The following is a 23,582-nucleotide window of genomic DNA, read 5'->3' as shown; positions in this document are numbered from 1 at the left end:
TATATGCTAAAGTAGAATTAAAATTTTAAAAATGCAACTTAGCTAAATGCCACTTCATGGACAAAGTCTTCATAATTTCACTACTAGATGTGACAGGTTTACTTCTTTGGATCTCCGTGATATATAATTCTCTTAAGCTCAAACTGAACTCTGCCTCATGTCATTTTACATTCTACTTTGAGTAACTTGAAGTAGTTGTATCTCAACTCATCATTATAAGCCTTATAACACCTGAAGAGCAGTTTGTACAACACTCGAACATAAGAAATATCATGTTTTCCTGAAGTTTGGCTACAAGTATGCCCTGCAGGAAGACTGACTGACAACAATCTCAGTATCACAGAGTTGAAAGGTCTGGAGTCTAATAATAGCTCTATCTGCCAATGATTCAGTGAACAATCTTGGCCCTCATTTGAACCTCCTCCTGCTAACAAGGAAGAAAGACATTGATGATATTAGGCAAAAGAAGGTACTATAAAGGGCAAAAGCCAATTAGGCCCCTCAGCCTCTTAGTAAAGTCTAAATGTATTCTAATATAAAAGAATTGTTCTAACTACTATTTTAAAAATAAAACCCTTTTGCTGGGTGTGGTGACGCACACCTGTAATTCCAGAGACTCAAGATGTTGAGGCAGGAGGATCACAAGTTCAAGGCTAGCCTCAGCAACTCAGCAAGGTCCTGAACTTAGTGAGATCCTGTCTCAAAAATAAAAATTAAAAAAAAAAAAAGGCTGATGATAGAGCTCAGTGGTAAAGCGGTTCAATTCCCAGCACCAAAAATAAAACCCCTTTAAAACAAGAGAAATTCTAGAAATGCAAAGGAAATTTCTTTTTTTTTAAAATATTTTTCATCCTTCACCCAAGATAAACTAACCTCATAAAACAAGTCATGACTATGATTTTCTCCCTTGACAACATAATTTCTACTACAAATCTGAATTTGCTTTCTAATATTTATCTCTCCTAAATATTTTATAGTTTCTAGTTGCTTAGAAACTTATATCTACAGAATTCACTTTCTTTATCAGCATACATACTAATACAGAAAACAGCTCTCAACCTCCGGGTGATTTTGAAGTTGAGCAAATCCTAATCTAAACTACCTCCAATAGTCTTTCAACTGGTCTCCACTCCTAGACTACTTATCCTATTTAAGACACATCCCATGCATCTACAGATTTTATTGATGAGTTTCCATTTACTGAAGTATTGAAGTTTCAAATATGAGTCTGCAGACCCAGTACAGAAGGTTGTAAAATCAATCCATTGGGTCAAGAGAGTATTTAATTTTTAAAAAACGAAATCAGAAGAAAACATAAAATACTGGATTTTATCACATACAGAAAAGTAGTTTTCTTAAACTTTTATTTCAAATATATATGCTCATTCCAATTTGATGAATATAGAGTATATGTAGTTCCTATTATAGGACATAATTTTAAATTTTTGAAAAATACTTGCCTACAACAGTAGTTCTTAAACTACAGAGACCCAACCAGGAAAGTTATAATGTAATTTTGATTCACAGGTCTGAATGAGATTCTCCATTCCCAGGTGAAATTAGACTGCTGGTTCTTGGACTGCCTTTTTTTGGGGGTGGGGGGTGGATACTGGGGATTGAACTCAGGGGCACACAACCACTGAGCCACATTCCCAGAACTATTTTGTATTTTATTTAGATACAGGTCTCATGGAGTTGCTTTCTGCCTCACTAAATTGCTGAGGCTGGCTGTGAACTCATGATCCTCCTGTCTCAGCCTCCAGAGCCACTGGGATTACAGGTCTACACCCAGCTGGATGTCACTTTTAATACCAAGAGCTACTCAGCTAAGTAATCTCAGAATTGTTAACTTGCTACTGCTGCTTCCTTAACTCATGGCATAATTAAGTTTTATTGAACCCAATAACAAGTTTACAATGTACTAAAAATATTTACCAAGTGAATTATTTGGAGAATCAGGATGGTGGTGTTCTAATTAATAACTGATGGGTTAACACAAAATTTTTGCTTTAACTCTGACTACTGGCAAACTACTGTGCTAGATGTGCTTCCTATTTTTGCTTTAGGAAATAAACTAAGCTAAAATTAGTTTTCTTGAATGATTAAGAATTTCAAATTGCCTCAGGATAATCCAAAACAGGAGCTCTCACTACAGGATAGATGTGGGGCCATAAAGAAAGAATGAGCCGAATTTAATGAGCATCAATCTTAGACAATACTGTGGATATTTTTATCAAGATCCTGAAACCACATTTTTGTCTCTTTTTTCGTCAAAGTTGAGAGAATAAAAAAAAAAAAAGTTATTTAAATCCAATTAGTCAGGCCCAACCAAAAGAGTCAGTATGTTATAATGGAATGATTCACTAACTGAACAACTAAGTTAGATCTTTAACCTGTGCCAGTTATAACAAGCCTCAGTGCTAGAGATTCAGAGATAAGAAGAGAGACTCTTCTGTAGAGGTACTTTGTCTATATATTTCAATGTCTGTATAGCTAACTAGATGGGGTTTCTGCTAGGTCATTCCCCAATTGCTAATCTAAATGGAGACCAGACTTTCATCTTCTTTGTAACTTTCCACAGCCCCGACATATGCTCGAAAGGCCATCAAGTACAATAATTGATAAATGGTAACTAACCAACTCTTTCTTTCACCCAGTTGACTTGTACTTGAACAGAATATGAAATGCAGTTGGCTAATGGCCCAGTCTATACTATTTTGTTTTATAAATGGTTTGGTTAAAGAGGAGCATGCATCTATGCAGTGTAATAAACCAGCTGCATCACCCTGAATTTCATAAAAAATATTGAGAATTTACAGAAGATCCACTATTATTAGCTATCTTCCTCCTTTCATTTACGCAGAGGAAATAAGAAACAGAGAGTTTACTCTTGTTATTTACTTTTAAGCAAAAAAGAAAATTTCTCCAGCTTCCATGGTAACCTATTCTAATATGAAACCATCCTCATCAACACACACACACACACACACACACACACACACACACACACACTTAAATAAATAAATAAGGAAGGAAGGAATTTCCAGCCTTCATGTTAACTTCAGGTCTTTTCTTCCATTACTAATAACTATTTTTGTTTCCCATACAACACAAGCTTTAAAAAATTATTTAACATTGATTAGTTTTAAAATTTTCTTCTTTTTTAGTTGAAATCATACATAGCAATCATAAAAAATTAAATTTTACTTTTTGATGAGAAAAGAGGGCACTACATGATATACCATGCAATTATTCAATTTTAGAACTTGAAATCAAGACAATATGTGGGTATTATTTGGAAAGAATAAAAAGATAGTCAATAACTCAAAAAATTTACAGGTCACTGAATGATACTTCTATTAGTTATCTAAAATGGATGTGTGCCAAGGAACATATTTTTAATTTGATTATCTCACAAAAGTTATTAGAAAAAAGTGAGGCACATTTTAAAACATGGAAAAATAACCCATATCAGGAGAATAGAAAAATCCATTAAAAAAAGGAAATATATTGGAGCTGGGATTGTGGCTCAGTGGTAAAGCACTTGCCTAGCATGTGTGTGGCACTGGGTTCAATCCTCAGCACCACATAAAAATAAATAAAGTAAAGGTATTGTGTCCATCTACAACTAAAAAAAAAAATTAAGGAAATATGTGCTAATAATTTAAAGTCATTCATAGAGACATCAAAGCCAACAATAAATGAATATGTAAGTACATTAAAGGATGAAGTAAGCTAAACAGATGAAACCATTTCATGGTTATGGCCTAATGGGTTAACTTAAGCATAGAGGGAATATGATGCCATGGATGAGTGAGGTAACAGAAACTGTTCCACAGTGTTTCTTAAGGGATCTACAGAGAAAATTTTGGAGCAAACTTAGATGGGAAATTGAAGTCAAAGGAATGCAGGCCTAGCTAGAGAGAATATGCTGCCCTTTCCTCTTACATGTCTCCATCTTTTTCTGTCTTATTTCCTGCATACCTGTTTTCTATTTCTGCCATTCTGCCCCCTGACATTTTCCCTTCTCTTTTTCAACATGTGTTTTGATAAAGTAAAATCCTATGTACTATAAATTTTAAAGTTAGGTAAGCTGAGTTTTTTAATCATCTACTTTTCTTTCTTTGATAGTAATCTCTCACTATCCATCACTACCCCCAGCCCTATTTTAAAACTTCAGAGGCCTTCCAATAAGTCCATCTTCTAGAGAAAGACTAATTTCAGTACGAGTATGATTACCATCTACTGTTAACTGACCATACGGGCACACAAGGAAAGTACAGAGACTTCAAGTTTGGACAGACCACAGTTTTAGTTCCCCAACACTTATTATTTGTGTGGCCTTAGGCAAGCTGCTTGACTTCATCAAGCCTCAGTTTCCCTAGCTGCGAAATAGGGTTATTATAATATTAATATCCACCTCATAGGGTTATTATAATATTAAACAAGATTAAGTCTGCCAGGCATAGTGGCACACACCTGTAAACCCAGCGACTTCAGAGGCTGAGACAGGAGGATCAAGAGTTCAAAGCCAGCCTCAGCAACTTAGCACAGAATGAAGGAATTCAGTGAGACCCTGTCTCTAAATAAATTTTACAAGATAGGGCTAGAGGTGTGGCTTAGAGGTTGAGTGCCCCTGAGTTCAATTCCCAGTACCAAAAAAAAAAAAAAAAAAAAGAAAGAAAGAAAGAAATATCATATAGCCAATAAAGATAATATTTAAAAAAAAAGATTAGGTCTGAAGTTCTAAAAATGCTACTTGTCATTTAATGCTTAAAAACTTCTCACTGTTTTCATTTTGCAATGATCTACATTTAACCAAAGCTTTTCAAATACTATAGTTCTCTTCTTAACCCCTTTATTATTCAAGTCTTTCTTTAACCACAGAGCCTGTTTGAGATTGTGATTTGTGTTTCAAATTACTAAACCACATAGATCCTACCTACATGCTATAACTTTATTTTAACCACCCACTCTTTTTCCTTACTGTACCATTGCCAAGTTGATTCACAGTTTTTAGGATGTCTTTCTCTGGGGAGCCATAGGACATCATGTGCTTCTAAACTCTTCAATATACATTTGAGATGAAAGGTAGATTATCCCTGTCTCCATCTTACAAGGTTAATAAACAGCACCTAGGAGAAGTTTAATGGGCTAGGACACAGTAAAAACAGTGAGATGGACTGAAATAAAGCCATCCATGAGATTATATTTATATTCTGGATCAGTTAGGACACATTTTTTAAAAAACATTTTTGAGTTAATTTAGATATCTCTAATAGCTATGTGTTCTGATTTTCTGGGGACTAAGTGGAGTCATAAAGCTTTCTTGAAGAGGTATTCAGAACTACTGCTGAGCCTGATCTCTTGAATATTCAGATATCAAGCGAAGAAGAGGTGGACATTCTCTTTTCTTTGTATCTATGCCTACACATATTACTAAAAAATGGGCTGAAATGCAAAGAAGTGTCTAATAACTCAGAGGACCAGGAGACTTCCCACATATGTCCTTTAATCACTATTCAACTGAACTGCATGAGATATAATTCAAAAGGGAAAGTTCTAAACAAAGCTACAACAAAGTCTTTAAAGGGATATACCTTTCTTATAGAGGGAGATTCAAAATTAAGTCTCTTAGACTAATTTTTTAATCAAGATTTCTCTTAACCTAAATTACATCCATCTATTTCAGCCTCTTCCCAACTTAACCTTTGTGCCTCATTCACAAGAGAAAGAAAAAGTTTTCTCCTCTTCAGACCATGGGCTCATAGTCTATGGCCCAAGTGAAGAAGAAAGTAGGGGCTTTTTCCATAAAGAATGAAACTAGTTCAAATTTCTATTTATTTATGTCTAGCCCTTTGAAGCCCCCTCTAACTCCAAAGAATGTAAAACTTACCCCCCACAACACTCTTCCATTCTTTATAACAATCAACTGTATCATTTACAACTAGTAATTAGCTGGTTATTTTTTAGCTAGCCCTGGAGTTTAACTAAAAAAAAAAAAATCTACAAAATCACCTAACCAGGCTGAGGATATAGCTCAGTTGGCAGAGTGCTTGTCTAGCATGCAAAAAGTCCTGGTTTCAATCCCCAGAATCACCAAAAACAAATCAAAAACAGACCAAAAAAAAAAAAAAAAAATCACCTAACCTTCCTACCTCTCTCACAACTGAGATACTGTGATACTATAGCCAATGATGGGGAACAGAAATGAAAAGTGAGGCCAGATGCATGCTGTGCATTTTAATAGTTTTAAAATTCCTATTTTGCCAGTATTCTGATTTACTATAGGCTAAGTCTGATTTATTTTGATACTGGGTTAGCAGGATGAAATGGGAGCACAATTAAACTGCATTCCAATTTTTCATCTTTATAATGGGTAAGAAAGAGCTCTGAGTCTATAATGGGTAAGAAAATACACTGAATTCCTGCTTTTCTTCTTTGAAACTAAATCAATTTATAGAGGCTAACAATCCCCCAAAAAATACAAATTCATTTTTTAATTTTTAGCAAAAGAGAGGTAATAAAATATTGGAAAAATGTTGAAAATTGTGGGTTTTAAATCTCTTCCCCATACCAGTCCTTCACCTCTCTCTGATTTGTGATTTTTGGAACTTGGGCAAGTAACTTCATATTATGGTTTAATTTGCCATGTCTATCAACCAAAGATCATATTATCCTCCAAGCCCAATGGTAGAGCTGGAAGACTGAGCAAGGTTTGTCCCATTCAACTATATAATCTGGATATTTCCAGATCCAAAAAGATAGGCAGCAATCTTTCTAAGAAAGGGGTTAGGGTAGGACCTAAGAACTACGGAGCAAAGCACAGCAAAGGAGGCAGAAGCCAGTTCTCACCGAGAGGATCTTATCACCCTCCTGGAGCCGCCCATCCAGGGCGGCAGCCCCATTCTCTTTGATGCGGCTGACGTAGATGCCACTGTCATTGGAGACATGCTGTTGATCTGTCCCACCGACGATGTTGAAGCCCAGCCCTGAGAAAATCATGGAGGAATGAAGGAGATGGGGGTGAAGAAGAAAGAAAAGGGATTAGAGAAGTAAAGAGAGAGAAAAGGCCTGGGGGAGGAGAGGCTGGTAAGTCAGACTGTGAGGCAGCTACAATAGTCATAAGCAAGGTCAGTTAAGTTCAAGAGTTAAGGTCAAGAATACCAAATTGCCCACTCAGGTCGGGTAGGACTGAAAATACAAACACAGAGATCAAGATGACCTGCTGAATACATTCAGAAAGATCTACATACAATTAAAGAATATAGTCATTCCTGTAAGATGTTAAGTGGTTCTGCTCACATTTGATTTTGATCCTGTTGATGGCATTCCTGGCATTTCTAGTATTAATGTAACAGGATTAGCTGCGTTCATAAGAACCCAAGCTTTTAACCAATTATGAAATGAATTGTTCTTAATTGAGAAAGAGATTTCCAACCATAACTTCCCCTCCATACTTCTCTCAAGATTCTGGAGAATTTGTATATGGCAGTTTTGGAAGAAGTGATCTTGGGAATTTCATTTATTATTTTCCATTTTGTGTTATGGGAGGAGGACAGTGGATAGGTGTTGGTAGGAAACCTCAAAACCAGAAAGGTAACTGATGCTTCATGGTAGACATAGAACCAAAATCCGCCCCCCCCCGGCTTTTTTTTTGTTTGTTTATTTTTAATCTCAAGTACAAATAACCACATACTTGGGTATAGTCATGACCAAATTTTATTCACTTTAGATAAAACTGATTCCCTACTGACTACCAACTGCCCATCTCCCAAACCTCTAGTTCCTGGAAAACACTATTCTATTCTTCATTTCTATGAGTTTAACTATTTTGGATGGGTATAAAATTTTAGTTATGCAAAATGAATGAGTTCTAGAGATCTGGTATAGAACATTGTGCTTACAGATAGACACAAGTTTATCTTTGAAAGCTGCTCTCACACACACAAAATGCAGTGTAAGGAAGTGCTAGGGATGTGTTCAAATTCCAGCACTGCCCACACTAGCTGTGAGAGACCTCAGCCCCTCCAAATCCCACTTAATAATACAATATTAAGTACCCTTTTGGTAGGATGAAAGATACAGCCTTAATTTGTATCATAGAAGATGGGGGTGTTGGGGAGGTTCTGATAACTTGAGATGAAGTGAAAAGGTAGACAGATCCAGACACTTCAAAATATGTCAACAGGGTAGATTTAACTGTTCTTATTACAATAAAATACAGAAAGCAAGCAAGCTAACAAGCTAGCTGAGCTAACAAAGCTAGCAAGCTAACAAAGTGCCATTTCCATGGACCAACCACTAAGCTGTAGAAAGAATTTCACTCTATAGAAACCATTGTCATAAAGGGATTTTACCTATGCATTTAAGAAAAGAAGATGTAATTCAAAATAGCCAAACTATTCAATCAGCCTAGGTGTCCATCAACAGATGAATGGATAAAGAAAATGTGATATATAACAAAGGAGTTTTATTCAACCATAAAGAAAAAAGAAATTATGGCATTTGTAGGAAAATGAATCAAACTAGAAACCATCATGTTAAGTAAAATAAGTTAAACTCAGAAAGTTAACGAGTTGTATGTTTTCTCTCATATGTGGAAACTAGAGGGGGAAAAAGGAAATCAAAGATCAGAGTGGACCCCCTAAAAATCAAAAGATCAGTAGAGGAAAGCAACCAAGGGGTAGAAGGCAGGGAGGGAAGGGGAGAATGCAGGGGAATGATATTGGCAAAATTATGTTGTTATATTGTGTGCATGTACAAATATGCAACAACAAATCCCATCAATATGTACAACTATAATGCAACAATAAAAAATGTGGAGATGCCAGGCACCACCATTCGCACCTGTAATCCCGGTGGCTTGGGAGGTTGAGGCAGAAGGATCATGAGTTCAAAGCAAGCCTCAGCAATTTAGTGAGGCCCTATCTCTGAATTTTAAAAAGCGGGGATGGGGGGTAGGGGATGTGGCTCAGTGGTTAAGCACCGCTGGGTTCAATCCTCAGTACCAAAAAAAAAAAAAAAAAAAAAAAAAAAGTGGAAGGAAAAAAAATAAATAGGAAAAAGAAACTCTGAAACTCCTTTAGGGGCTTCTTTTTGTTAACTACTGGTTGGTACAATTCAGGGCCACAGTACAGAGAGAAAGGAGATAATTTGGAAACAATTAAAAAACAAAATGCATTGGTACAACTGGAAGGAATAGGCATAGACACCTTTATACTACTAGCCTCTCTTTAAGTATCTGTTTAAGAAAACAGATTAATGGATAAAGAAAATGTGAAAACACATACTTAAAAAGAGAAAATACGTGGGCTTTCTAAAAAGTTTTCCCTGTTGGTAGGATGAAAGATACACTCTTAATTTGTATCATAGAAGATGGGGGTGTTAGGGAGGTTCTGATAACTTGAGATGAAGTGAAAAGGTAGACAGATCCAGATTATGGAAGGCTCTGAAATGACTTCAAAACAATGGCAGGTTTGGGTAAGGGGGATGAGGCCAATCAGCCTGTCCCAATCCTGGGACAAACTATTTATAGAAAATCTTTCAATGAAATCCAACATCCTCAGTATGGTTGGAGTCTCACCAAAATGCTGTTGTCTCTGGGGATCTTGGGAAAAGAAAGCAAGTATTAATTAAGTAGCCAAATGCATTACAACAGTTAGCAAGAGAAGGAACTCTGCCACAGGTTATTTAAAGCAATAAAACAGTATCCAAAAGAAGATAAGTAGAAGAAATCTTACTGAGACTTATTATAAACAAGCACATTCTACTACCCACCCCTTAATATCACATTATATAGGTACATTTATAACTCATTGCTAACTTCTGTCATAAATGAACCAAACCACTTAAAATGAGAACTCTTGGGCTGATGTAAAGCCCTCTTCATCCACGTTTACAGAATTGAGCTCATCTATAACTCAAAGCCTTGCTACTATAAATGGAAGTCTCCACAACATTGAGCAACAGTGTTTCAACTCAAACCTGGGGTTCAAGATATACTTCAATAGGACAGCATTTGCCTAGCATACAAATGCACAGGAGTCCCTGGGTTCAATTCCCAGTATTAAAATTAAAATAAAAATTTAAACTTGGACCCTGAGTATCCCTAGATAATCCCCAGTTTATTTGTTCAATAAAAACTAGGAGTTATTTACCACATGTCAGGTACTGTGTTAGGTTCTGAATAAGGCAAAGCTAAACTGGACAATCCCTGTTTAATCACAAACAGAAGTTTATCTTTTTGCCTGTCCCTTTTAAATACTGTAGAAGCAAATAAAAGAAACGATTCCAAGTTCAACTCCATAACTTACCAGAAATGTGAGTCAGTTTATCTCTGATCCTCAGCTTCCTTTTCTGTAAAACAAGGATTAAAAATTCTGCCCTCTCGACCTCAAAGAGTAATACTAGGACCCAATAACATAAAATATGAAAAAAAATTCTTTATAAAACACACAGTAGTTGTTATATTGGAGTAAGGTTCTAGGAGTAGTTATCAATAAACTAGTAATGGCTACTTACCAAAACTATATAGTTTTGCTGCAAGAGGAGGAATAAATACACAGTACAAATGTGAGAACTCCTGAAAAATGGTTAGACAGATTTAAAAGTCCACCCACCTATAAACAGGAAAAGACTACATTAGAACTTAAACTATTGAAATTAAGTAGTCTATAACCTGTGACCTAGAAATCCCCTTTAGGAGTATTTTCTGGCAAGGGTGATATTTTAAATTTATAACAATCATCCAGCACATTTTATCAACAAACTGGAACAGATGCCAATCTGAAACAACTGGAAGGAGAAAGCCTATCCAATTCATATCTTCTAATTATTAGCTATACTCTAGAAAAATCTTTCATGAATAGGGTGTTCACATACTCTAGTTTGTCTGGAAGTCGTGGTATACAATTAAGTGTTCCTTTTCAATTTCAAAATCATCCCAGTTTGGACACATATTATCATCCCATCTACAAATATTAATGTAAAACTATGTTTACTGCAGGACATTTTGTGGTAGTGTGGAACTGGCAGTAATCTAAATGTTCATCTTTTGGAAAACAGATTAAAATACAGTTAAAAGTTAGAAACACTAATAATCATATTAAAATAACATGGATAGGGGGCTGGAGTTGTGGCTCAGTGGTAGAGTGTTGCCTGGCATGCGTGAGACCCTGGGTTAGATCCTCAGCACCACATATAAATAAAACAGCTAAAAAATAATTTTAAAAAAACATGGGTAGAGTTTTAAAATGTCATGTTGATATTCACAGCATAATATCTCCCCGTAAGTAAATACAAAACTATTACCTGTTTACAAAGTGCATGTAAAGACATATCAGAGTAGATACTCAAAGGGAAGAACATACAAGGTGGAGGTTAGGTTTGAAGGGTAAAAATAAGACCAGAGACGGATATACTGATGACAATAGTATGTTGTGGAGCTGAAGGATATAATTAATCTACTCTCAACATCTAAGGTCCAAAAAGGATGAAGGCCAATGGGAGAAAGAAAAGACTGGGATTCAGCAAATGTTTTAAAAAACCAAGTGAATGAAAAATATTGCTTAGTGAACTCTAGTTATAATATGATAATAAATTTTAAAATATAACAAAATTAAAATGGGTTGCTCAGTCTCTAATTTTGATGAGCAGTACAAACACATTCCCAAAAAAGGAAAGGTTGCAGGTGATACAGAATGATACCATTAGAGGATTGAGAGGAAAAGAAAGTGTGTTTAGTAGAAGAACCTTGGAAAGCTAAATGAGAAACACATTCTTCTAGACTCCTCCTGACTACAGGTCTGGACCTTGAGCCCACTTATAAGGCAACAGCAACAGCAACAGTTAATATTTGCTGAGTATTTAATATCTATGAAGTAATATAGTATACATTATACTTCCATACAGATGAATTTTAAAAATGAGTTATGAAGGCTGGTGCAATTGGCATACACCTATAATCCCAGTGGCTCAGGAGGCTGAGGCAGGAGGATTCAAAGCCAGCCTAGGCAATTTAGCAGGGGCCTAAGCAACTCAGCAAGACCCTGTCTCTAATAAAATAGAGAAAAAAAACAGAGAGGGGTGAGGGTCAGGAGGTGAGGGTAGATAACTGGGGATGTGGCTCAGTGGTTAAGTGCCCCTGGGTTCAATTCCCAGTACCCAAAAAAAAAAAAAAAAAAAAAAAAGAGTTATGGAGTGATTAGGCAACTTTACAGAAGGTCACAAAGCTTTTGGTAAAGCCAAAACTCCAAGTAAGAGTGTTTGATGCCAAGGTCTAAGCTTTTAACCATTTTGCCATTCTGTATCCTTGTAGAAAAATGTACTATTTTAGAGAAAAGTCTTTTAAGCACTGCTTGCTATCTTGGGAGCCAGCTGGTCTTTGAGCTAGCTCTGAAAAAAACAATGTTAAGATAGTGGTTGAGAACAGTCCCCATCAGTAATATATTCCAGAAGAAAGACTGGAGTTTTGTCATAGTAGTAGGTCCCTACTGCTTATCTTTAGGTCAGAGAAGGAAAAACCCTGCATTTCATTCAGATTCTTGTCTATAAAGTCTTAAAGTTATAAAGCAAAATAACCGTTCAACCTGTTGTTCTGGATATAATCTAGAAATAATTAATATGAAACAAAATAGTCAATTAACATCAAGGATTGTAATCACTAATTGAGTTATGAGCACTAGATTGACAAACACTGTGTTTGTCCTTCTGTCTACATGGAAACTTTTTCTACCACAAAATCAATCCCACTAATTTTCATCAGACATCAAATAAACTATTGATGACAAATAAACTATTCATCAGACATCAAATAAACTATTGGGTACAAAATCTTTATTATGGTAAAACATGCTTAATGTAAAATTTATAGTTTTAATGGCTTTTAATTATATAATTCTGTGGCATTAAGTACATTCACAATATTGTACAACCATCACTATTCATATCCAGAATTTTCACAAAGACACACACACACTCACAAAACCAATAAACAAAAATACCCACCTCTATACCCATCAGACAATAACTCCTCATTCTCTCCTCCTTCCACATCTTGGCAACCTCTATTATGTATTCTGTCTATATAACTCATAAGTGGAATAATATAATTCTCTTTTGTGTCTAATTTCACTTAGTAGAATGTCTTTAAGGTTCATCCACATTATAGCATGATTCAGAATCTCTTTCCTTTAATGGCTGAATATTATTCTACTGATTAAATATACCAAATTTTAAAAATTTGTCAAGGGACATTAGGAGTATTTCCACATTTTAGCTACTATGAATAATACTCCTATGAATACTGGTATGCAATCATCTGAGTCTCTGCTTTCAATTATTTTGGGTATATACAGAAGTGGAAGTATTAGAAAACAGGGTAATCCTATGTTTTATGATACGAGGAATTGCCAAACTGTTTTTCACAGTGGTTGTACCATTTTACATTCCTATTAGCAAGCATAGGGTTCTAGTTTCTCCACATTTTTCTTAAGATTTGTTATTTATTTTATAATAGTCATCCCAGTGGGTGTAAAGTAGCATCCCACTGTGGTTTTGATCTGCATTTCCCAAATGCCTAGTGATGTTGATTATGTTTTTCATGTGATTATCAGCCATTTGTACATCTTCTATGGAGAAAGTCTATTCAAGTCCTTAGCTCATTTTTAATTTGTTTTGTTGTTGTTGAGTTTGAGTTCTTTACATATTCTGCTTGTTAATTATTATCAGAAATAATAAATATCTTCTCTGATTCTGTACATTATCTTTAATACTCCTGATAATGGCCTTTGATGAACAACATTTTTAAGTTTGATGAAGCCCTATTTCTTATTCTTCTTTTGTTGTCTTTGCAATTGCTGTCATACCCAACAAATCATCACCAAATCCAATCATGAAGATTTTTTCTATCTCTTCTTCTATGAGTTTAGTAGTGATATTCACAGCATAATATCTTCCCATACATGAATACAAAACTATTACCTGTTTACAAAGTGCATGTAAAGACATATGAGTAGATATTCAAAGGGAAGAACATACAAGGTGGAGGTTAGGTTTGAAGGGTGAAAATAAGATCAGAGAGGGACTTAGGTATTCATAAATTTTTAATTTTCATATATTGCATAAGGCAAGGATAAAACTCATTCTTATGCAAATGAATGCCTAGTTAATCCAATATCATATATTGAGAAATGGTATTCTGCCATTATATGATGGAATGTTCTGTATGTCTGTTATTTGTTGACAATGTTGTTCAGTCCTCTATTTCTTTATTCATCTGTTGATAGTCCTATTACTGAAAACTAGAGTACTAAAATTTAACTATTACTGTAAAATCATCTGTTTTCCATTCAATTCTTCAACATTTGCTTCATGTATTTTGGGACTCTGTTGTTTAGTGCATGTAAGTTTACAGTTATTATTCTTTCTGATGAACTGATTTTTTAATAATTATTATGTAAAAATAGGGAAAAAGGAACATGGGCTGGGGTTGTAGCTCAGGGGTAGGGCACTCCCCTAATATGTGTGAGGCACTGGGTTTGATCCTCAGCACCACATAAAAAAATGAAATAAAGAAACTGTGTCCACTTAGAACTAAAAAATAAACATTTTTTTTAAAAAAAGGAACATAGTTAAACACTGTAGAAGCTATATACGACAAATCCAAGATTGACATCATTCTAAACAGAGAAAAATTGAACACATTCCCTCTAAAAACTGCAACAAGACAGGGTGGTCACTTTTACCACTTCCATTCAACATAGTCCTTGAAACTCTAGCGAAACAATTAGGCAAAAGAAAGAAATTAAAGGGACACAAGTAGGAAAAGAAGAGCTCAAACTATATGTGTTTGTGGACAACATGATCTTATATTTAGAAGACCCAAAAAACTCCACCAGAAAACTTTTAGAACTTATAAATGAATTCAGCAAAGTAGCAGGATACAAAATTAACACCCCAAAATCAACTGCATTCCTATATTACAACAAATAGCTGAAAGATAAATTAGGAAAACTATTCCATTCACAATAGTCCCATGGGAATTACTCTAACAAAAGAGGTAAAGAACTTCTACAATGAAAACTTCAGAATAGCAAAGAAAGAAATTGAGGAAGACCTCAGAAGATGGAAAGACCCTCCACATTCTTGAAGAAGCAGAATTAATATATCAAAATGGCCATACTATCAAAAGTGCTTTACAGATTCAATGCAATTCTCATCAAAATTCCAATGACATTCCTCATATAAATAAATAAAAAAAAAAAGCAGTCATGAAACTGATCTGGAAAATTAAGAGGCCCAGAGTAGCCAAAGCAATCCTTAGTGAGGAAAAGCAAAGCAGGTGGCATCACAGTACTAGACCTTAAATTATAGTATAGAGCTATAGTAACAAAACAGTATGACATTGGTACCAAAACAGATAAGACGACCAATGGAACAGAATAGAAGACACAGAGACAAACCCACAAGAATACAGTTACCTCAAACTTGATAAAGGTGCCAAAAACATATATTGGGAAAAAAAATAGCCTCTTCAAAAAACGGTGCTGGTAAAACTAGAAATTCCTACATAAATGAAATTTAACCCCTATCTCTCACCCTGCACAAAACTCAACTCAAAGTAGATCAAAGACCTAGGAATTAGACCAGAAACCCTGTACCTACTAGAAGAAAATGTAGGCCCACACTCCAACATGTCAGCTCAGGAACTGACTTTCTTAACAATACTCCTAAAGTGCAAGAAGTAAAATCAATAATCAATAAATGGGATGATATCAAAATAGAAAGCTTCTCCACAGCAAAGGAAACAATCAAGAGTGTGAAGAGAGAGCCTACAGAATGAGAGAAAATCTTTGCCACCTGTACCTCAGATAGGGTATTAATTTCCAGATATACAAAGAACTCAAAAAGCTCAAACTAAAACAACCAAATAACCCAATCAATAAATGGGCAAAGTACTAAACAGATACTTCCAAAAGAAGAAATACAGATGGTCAATAAATACATGAAAAAATGTTCAACATCTCTAGAAATTGGAGAAATGCATATTAAAACTACGCTAAGATTCTATCTCATTCCAATCAGAATGGCAATAATCAAGAATACAAGTAACAATAAATATTGGCAAGGATGTGGGGAAAAAGGTACACTCACACATTGAGTGAGACTGCAAATTGGTACAACCACTCTGGAAAGCAGTATGGAGATTCCTCAAAACCTAGGAATAGAACCACCATTTGACCCATTTATCTCATACCTGGTTTAAATCCAAAAGATTTAAAATCAGCATATTACAGTGATTGTTTATATCAATGTTTATAGCAGCACAATTCACAATACTAAGCTATGGAACCAACCTAGATGCTCTTCAACAGATAATGGACAAAGAAAATGTGGTGTAAATACACAATGGAGTATTACTCAGTTATAAAGAAGAATGACTTTATGACATTTCTAAGTAAATGGATGGACCTGGAGACAACTATTCTAAGTAAAATAAACCAGTCCCAAAAAACCAAAGGTTGAATGTTTTTGCTGATATGTGTATATTAACCACAATAAGGGGGAAGAGGAGAAAACAGAAGTTCAGTAGATAAGGTAAAGAGGGAGAAAGGGAAGAGAGGGGATAAAAGGAAAGACAGTGCAATAAATCCAAAACAAATTTCCTGTGTACTTATATGAATACACCATTATCAATCCCACCATCATGTACATCACACATGTACATCCTAACTAGAATAAGATATATTTCACGCTTGTATAATTATATCAAAATGAATTCTATTGTCATGTATAACTAAAAAGAACCAATAAAAATTTTACTATGTAATGCCCCTGAGTGTCTTGTAATTTTTTCACATTAAATCTATTTTGTGTGAAATTAGTACAGTCATTCCAGCAATCTTTTGAATGGAATATCCTTTTTCATTCTTTCATTATAAATCTATTTGTGTCTCTAGTTCTAATGTGAATCTGTTGCAAACAGAATATCATTGGATCTTTTTTATTCCATTCTGCCTATTGATTGAAACATTTAATGCTTGCAATTTAAGTAATTAACAATACTTCTTCCATACAGGGTTTTTTTTACCTTTAGTAGATTTTTGTTTTTCAATGACACTTTTATTCTCATTTTCTTTCTTTCTTTTTTTTTTTTTTTTTGTAGTGAGGATTGAACTCAGGCACTCAACTACTGAGTCACATCCCCAGCCCTATTCTGTATTTTATTTTGAGACAGGGTCTCACTGAGTTGTTTAGCATTTAACTTTTACTGAGGCTAGCTCTAACTGGCAATCCTCCTGTCTCCACCTCCCAAGCCACTTAGATTACAGGCCTGCCCTGCCTGGCTTAGTCTCATTTTCTTTCTTTTTTAAAAAAATATTTATTTTTTAGTTGCAGTTAGACACAATACCTTTATTTATTTATTCATTTATTTTTATGTGGTGCTGAGGATCAAACCAAGGGCCTCACACGTCATGCTAGGCAGGCACTCTACCACTGAGCCACAACCCCAGCCCCTCATTTTCTTTTGACTAACAAATATCCTATTGTACAGGGATTATTCCTTGTCCTTCAGTATCAAAAATTCCTAATCATATGTAGACATGTAACAAACAGTAAATAAATTTTAAAGTTTTACTTTAATTTTGTGTCTTCTAAAACTAACATTTCTATCATCTTAGTTGTCTTTCCCTCAATAAATAATTCACAATTATTCGAATATAATCCACTTAGTCATACGGCTCCACAAAGTGGGATGCACCTGTCCGCTTATCTTTCATTTCTGTTTCCCCCAAATGTGATGGCTAGATATTCTTAAGGATTGTTCTGAAAAGACCTTTAGACTAATTCTTCTCCCCACCCCACCCCCAGCCCTTTTTATATTTTATTTTGAGACAAGTTCTTGCTAAGTTGCTTAGGGCCTAAGTTGCTGAGGCTGACTTGAACTTCTGGTCCTCCTGCTCAGCCTCCTAGGCTGCTGGGATTATAGGCATGCACCACCATGCTCTGACCTTTAGACTAATCTTCAGAGCTCTTCTGTTCCGTGGAGTTTTTCCATCTATTTCTTCCCCTTATTTACTGTATCTAAGCTAATTTCCTAGCTATCACTATAACACATTATGTCCAACCTCATCCTTTTTTTGTCAAATTGTTATCTTCTGGAGAATTCTGTTTATGACTTTGCAAAAGCTTAAACAAACCTTCTTGCTGGTTCTTTTTACTGAAACACATTCTATTATGTTATTCTAATATATCAGTTTGGTCATTTACTTTACTGATTATTTTGTGTCATGCACTAGACAAAGCATTAGCCAAAAAAAAAAAAAAAAAGAAAGAAAGAAAGAAAGAAAATATATATTTTATGGGGGAGGGGGGGGCACCAGGGATTGAATTCAGGGGCACTCAACCACTGAGCCACATCCTCAGCCCAATTTTGTATTTTATTAGAGACAGAGCCTCACTGAGTTGCTTAGGTTGGCTTTGAACTTGTGATCCTCCTATCTCAGAATCCAGAGCCACCGGGATTACATGTGTGTGCCACCACACCCTAAAACTAACATACCTGGCTGAAATATACATTTTTGTTAAAAAATCAGAAAACCTCCTAGTAGAGAGAGGAGATTTCAGTGAGAAAACAAAAACAAAACAAAATAAAATTATCTCTAGTGTTTCAGAGTTTGATTTTTAAGTCATGCAGACCTGGATCCAATTCTTAAATCTATCCCATAATAGCTGTATGATGTAAAAGTCAAGATTTCCTTATTTGTAAAACAAGGGATAATAGCCATTCCATCTTTTCATTGATAGGAGATAAAACAAAGACCTTGGCAATATATGAGATACAATCTATAATTGTGTAGAATGTTGAATGATTAGGAAGGATCTAATCTGGGAGAAGCAGTAAGTTATGATATGATCTTATATGTAAGATCAACTGCCTGTTGCCCTCCCCTTTTTTTTAAACAACAGGAAGGAAGACACAAATATGGATAACTCTGAAAGTCATGTTTCAAAAAGAATGATCTATTAGTAGTGAGTAAACTATTGCAAAATTCCACATAAGAGAAGGTGACAGATGGTTTTAGGTAGTGGCAATGAGAAAAGAATGAAAGGACATTTCAGAGAACTCAGAGTACTTGATTAGAGGTACTTGAAATACAGTATTTGGCAAGACTTAACTGTCACCTAGCCATGCATCCATTAACAATAACAACAGTAGCAAAAACACTGCTTTACACATGTCGGACAATATTCTAAATATTTTACAGAGATTAACTCATTTCACTCTCACAACACTCTGAGTATATTCTATAACCATTCCCATTTTACAGAGGAGTATATTCTATAACCATTCCTATTTTACAGAGGAGAAATTAAGGCTTGCATCAGTTACAAAGCTAGTAAGAGGCTAGATAAAAGATTTGGCCTTAGGTAGTGTAATCCTAAATCTAAAACTCCTAATGGAAAAATTAAACCGCCTTATAGAAAAGGCAACCAACTTCAAAAAAGGCAGTTGTAGTCATGTCAAAAGCACAGCGAATAAAGTGTCACGGAAAAGAGGTAAGTGAGCATCTGGCTATATCTGAACCACATGAGGTGTTCAGTTTAAAAGACAAAAAACAAAATCCATACTGAATCCAATACTCCGAAGATGGGGCCTAGGAAATAGCGTTTTGGTTTTTCTAAATGAAAGAGCAAAAAATTAAAAACCCTGAACAATTCTGGAGTAATACCAAGTTTGGATGTTTTTGCAAAAAAGTAACCGGTCCCTCAGAAACAGGGATCGAGCAGACAAAGGTAGGAAGGGGATGGTATCCGCGATATGCTGGCTTAGAAACAGGACTTTTCTCGTTTTGTCTAGCACCGTTAGCTGACAGAATCCCTTCCTGGCTGTGAACGCATGTGGTAAACCGACTGGATTATGAAGCCGAGTCCTCAGACCCGTTATCTGAGGATGCCAAGATTTTTCCTACGTGCCTGAAAGCTTACAGGAAACTTCAAGGTTAGGGCCTGCCTGCTCCGAGGCCAGGTAAACCCGGGTTAGCAAAACAAATGTCTGCTCTGCAATTACACCCTCAAGTCCCCTGCTCCGAGTCAAGTCCCGCACATACCTGAGGGTCCTCTCGTAAGATTGATCTCTTCCTCAGTGACCAAATAATCCACCCTTCCGTTCATGTTCCACTGCTCGCCTGGCTTCCTCCTCGGGTCAGCTGGCGCTCTGCACAGGTGAAGGTGAATCGGTCTGGCGCGGTGTCCCAGGCACAGTCCTTTCGGTTTCCGAAGCCTGCAGACCGGAAGAAGCCGCTGCCGGGCCGAGGGCGCAGGGAACGCAGGGAATTGTGGCTCTCGCGTTATCTCGCCGCGAGGGTTCGCGTTATTTCACCGCCTTTTCCCAGCGAGCCTCAAGGTGGGTCCCAGCCCCAACGACCCCCGCGTGAGTCTGACAGCAGCTGGGAAGATGGGAGCGGAGGCAGGCTTGTACTGGTGGGGGACTTAAATAAATGGATTTTGTCGAGGAAATTTTTAAAATTAAATTTCCTGCCATCTCAGGAAATCACAAATGTAGAAAAATGTAGAAAGGAAGGGGTTTTATTAATCTATAAGTATCCGTCCAAACTAGGATGAACATCACAAATGATCTATTAATGAGATTGCAAAAGAGGACAGAAATCATACCTTTTATGTAGCCAAGCAGATGCAATCCATTACGTGCATGTTCTCCTGTAAGAGGGCACCGTTTGCCACTCCTTCTTTGGTCGTTCACCCTTGGGGTGGCTGGCCTTGTTAATTGTTTGCCTTTACCCAAAGGAAAAACAAAACTATCTCCATCCCCCCCTCCCCCTCACCGCCCCTCCCCGCTCCCCTCCCCCCTGCTTCCCCCCCACTTCCCCCCCTTCACCCCCATCCCTGCTTTCCCCCCACCTTCCTCTCCCCCTCCCCCGGCTCCCCCTCTCCTCTCCACTCGCTCTCCCCCCTCCCTTTTGACAAGAAGATTCTTAGATCTTGGCACAAGCCACTTTGGATAACTTCCTTGGTGACAGGATATTGACGTTTCAAAGTTGTGTCCCAGAACCTTAAGAAAAAGATCCCATGTTTGTATCTGACAGAAGCTTATTAACTTTTATATAGAGAGAGAGACACAGAGGAAGTAATGTAATTACAGATTTTTTCCCCCCAAGAAAATCCTCAAAGTAAAGGAAGAAGGAAAAATATCTCATCCTTTTATCCTTTTGACAGTAGGGAAAGCTTCAATCATTTTTCTTCTTTTTAATCCTTATAGTAAAATTAGTGCACTCCCTAGCTATAACTTTTTAGCTCAGCTTTTTTTTTCTTTTTGGAGCGGATATTCCATACTGAGTTTGAAGGAACTTTCAGGGCTTAAGAGCCAGGAAAGTAAGTTTGTCTATCTGTCTGATTGTCTCTCTCTCTCTGAGGATGGCCTTAGGCCTGAGCCTAAGCAACTTCATTTTTTAAACTCCAGTTTGAAACCTGCAGTCTCACCAGGCACATCCAACAGATCCCTCCGGTATGGCCTCAAGCAAGTTACTTCCCCTCACCCTGATAAACAGAGTGAAGCCTCTGGGAGGCTGGATGTTTCTGACCCTAGGATAAATGATGTCAAGGAGAAATCCAGAGGTAGCTGATAAAGATTGAAAGGGTGGGGGTCAAAAGGCCCAAAATTTAGTATAAATAATAGAGCTGATGAACAGGAATTCAGCCAGCCGAAACAAGGATGCAATCAAGCCAGAGAGCCTGATGAGGACCTGACATCCTGTCACTTGTCATTGTTTCCTGATCCTCTTTCCATCCTCACTGCTCTCAAACTCTACAACCTCATCTGGACCATGGTGAGAGCCACAACTCCTCCTTACGACCCCCTCCTCAACTGGTTGTCCACTCCACACCAGAAAAAGCCTGCCTTGGTTCACTCAGACATGATCACCATGGTCTGAGTGAGTGTGCATCTGCTGGACTTAAAGCCTAAGGCTAAAGATTTTTGAACTTAGCATGCAGAGGGAATGTCTGACATTAGCCTGTCATGATTAAGTGTGTTTGCAGTGCTTAGAGTTAATCTAGAATTCTTTGCTGTGAATTGATTATGTCTATTGCAGCACCTAGTATTAAGGATTGTCCTTTTCTTAAGAACCTATAGAGTGAAATTGTATTGAGCAATTTGAGTGAATAAAGCATTGAAAGGGGCAGAAGCATGTAGACATTCTTTATTTCTCTCCTTGACTAATATGTTGCACTTTTGCCCCCTTGCAACACGCACACACACATACACACATACACACGTGTACATATATATGAGGTTGTTACTGGCTGCCAAGCCAAGGGACCTGCCTGCCATCTGTCCATGTAAGGAAAAAACAAAAATGAATTTTATGCAGTTTTATCAAACTGGGGAGAAACAGCAAGATTTTTTTCTCTGCTGGTTGTTAAACCATGTCACAAAGAAAAGACCACCGACTCCAGTTGAAATCAAATTAAAGCAAGCTTGTAATTCCTACTGGCTAGGGCTGTCTATCCCAAAACCCATGGGAACAAGACAGCCCCACAGCTTTCTAGGAGCGCAGCTTTAAAGCACAGAAAGTTGCAAAAAGGGGCGAGGGTGTCTTAAGAACTTACAGATTACAGGATTTTGACAAGCATAACACAAAGGTAGGTAGTAGGTTAATGGTCCAGCACATAGGGAGTAAATTTAGATCCCAACATCAGAATTTATGAGGCACCACTAGAATTTCAGAGAGGGTCGTTATCTGGCCAGGGAAAGCCAGGCATGGGTGAGTTCAAAGCATGGGCAGGCATTTCAAGCAAGTTTAGAGATTGCAGTAATTTATACTAAAGCTGAAATCAACTTTTCATGCTTTTGTGATGAAATGGCTCTCAATCTTAAGAGGGAATTAGGCTGGGTTTATCATGGTCCCACAAAAGCAGTTACAATTTATGGAAACAAAAGCCAGGTGATATACATATGTAGATTTAGCTGGGCTGTGCTAGCCAGAGAACATTCCAGTTTTAGCTTCCTTGGAACTGCAGCTAAGTCAAGAAATAGTTTTTATTCTTTGTTTTATTCTTTGTTTCAAGGTGACCACAGGGGTTAGAGGGAACATTGGAAGATTGACAAATGTAGGCCCAATAAAAAGGCATTTAAATGTAGATGTAAAAACCAAACTAGCAGCTGCTATGTGTACCAAACAAATAAGACAGACTCAGAAGGGCCCTTATTTGCTCACCTTGAAAGAAGTTAACATGGTAGTGGAAAGAACACAGAAGATGATGCCAAGAATACTTGTCAAGTTCAGTTCCATCTGTTAGCAGTTGTCTGGGCTTGACCAAGTAACCTAACATCTCAAAACTCTGTTCATTCCTCTTTATGAGGGAGCTCTTTCGAGGTTATCACAATGAATCAATGAAGTGAAACTTTCAAAATTACATTTGTACTTAAAATTCAGACTTTCGCTACCCTCATTTCCAGCCCTCTTCCACATATGTTGGTTGAATAAAGCAATCATTATAAAAGGCAGCCAAAAAAAAAAAAAAAAAAAAAAAAAAGTGAAAAAACTAAGATAAGAATA

At 36.6% G+C, this 23,582-nt stretch overlaps 1 protein-coding gene across 1 annotated transcript in view; it reads right to left on the bottom strand.

The window, feature by feature from the left end:
- Positions 1 to 20,301, bottom strand: part of Synj2bp (synaptojanin 2 binding protein) — a 32,093-nt gene extending 11,792 nt beyond the window's left edge. Inside the window, exons 1-2 of the mRNA XM_026391026.2 lie at positions 20,115 to 20,301; positions 6,856 to 6,992 (exon numbers count right to left, since the gene is read on the bottom strand). Coding sequence (XP_026246811.1) covers positions 6,856 to 6,992; positions 20,115 to 20,178 — 201 coding nt within the window. The 5' untranslated portion in view covers positions 20,179 to 20,301. The remainder of the gene's footprint in view (positions 1 to 6,855; positions 6,993 to 20,114) is intronic.
- Positions 20,302 to 23,582: the final 3,281 nt, after the last annotated feature.

Source organism: Urocitellus parryii, chromosome 6, assembly GCF_045843805.1.
Source record: "Urocitellus parryii isolate mUroPar1 chromosome 6, mUroPar1.hap1, whole genome shotgun sequence".
NCBI lineage: Eukaryota > Metazoa > Chordata > Mammalia > Rodentia > Sciuridae > Urocitellus > Urocitellus parryii.
This window is presented reverse-complemented; position numbering and strand designations above follow the sequence as displayed.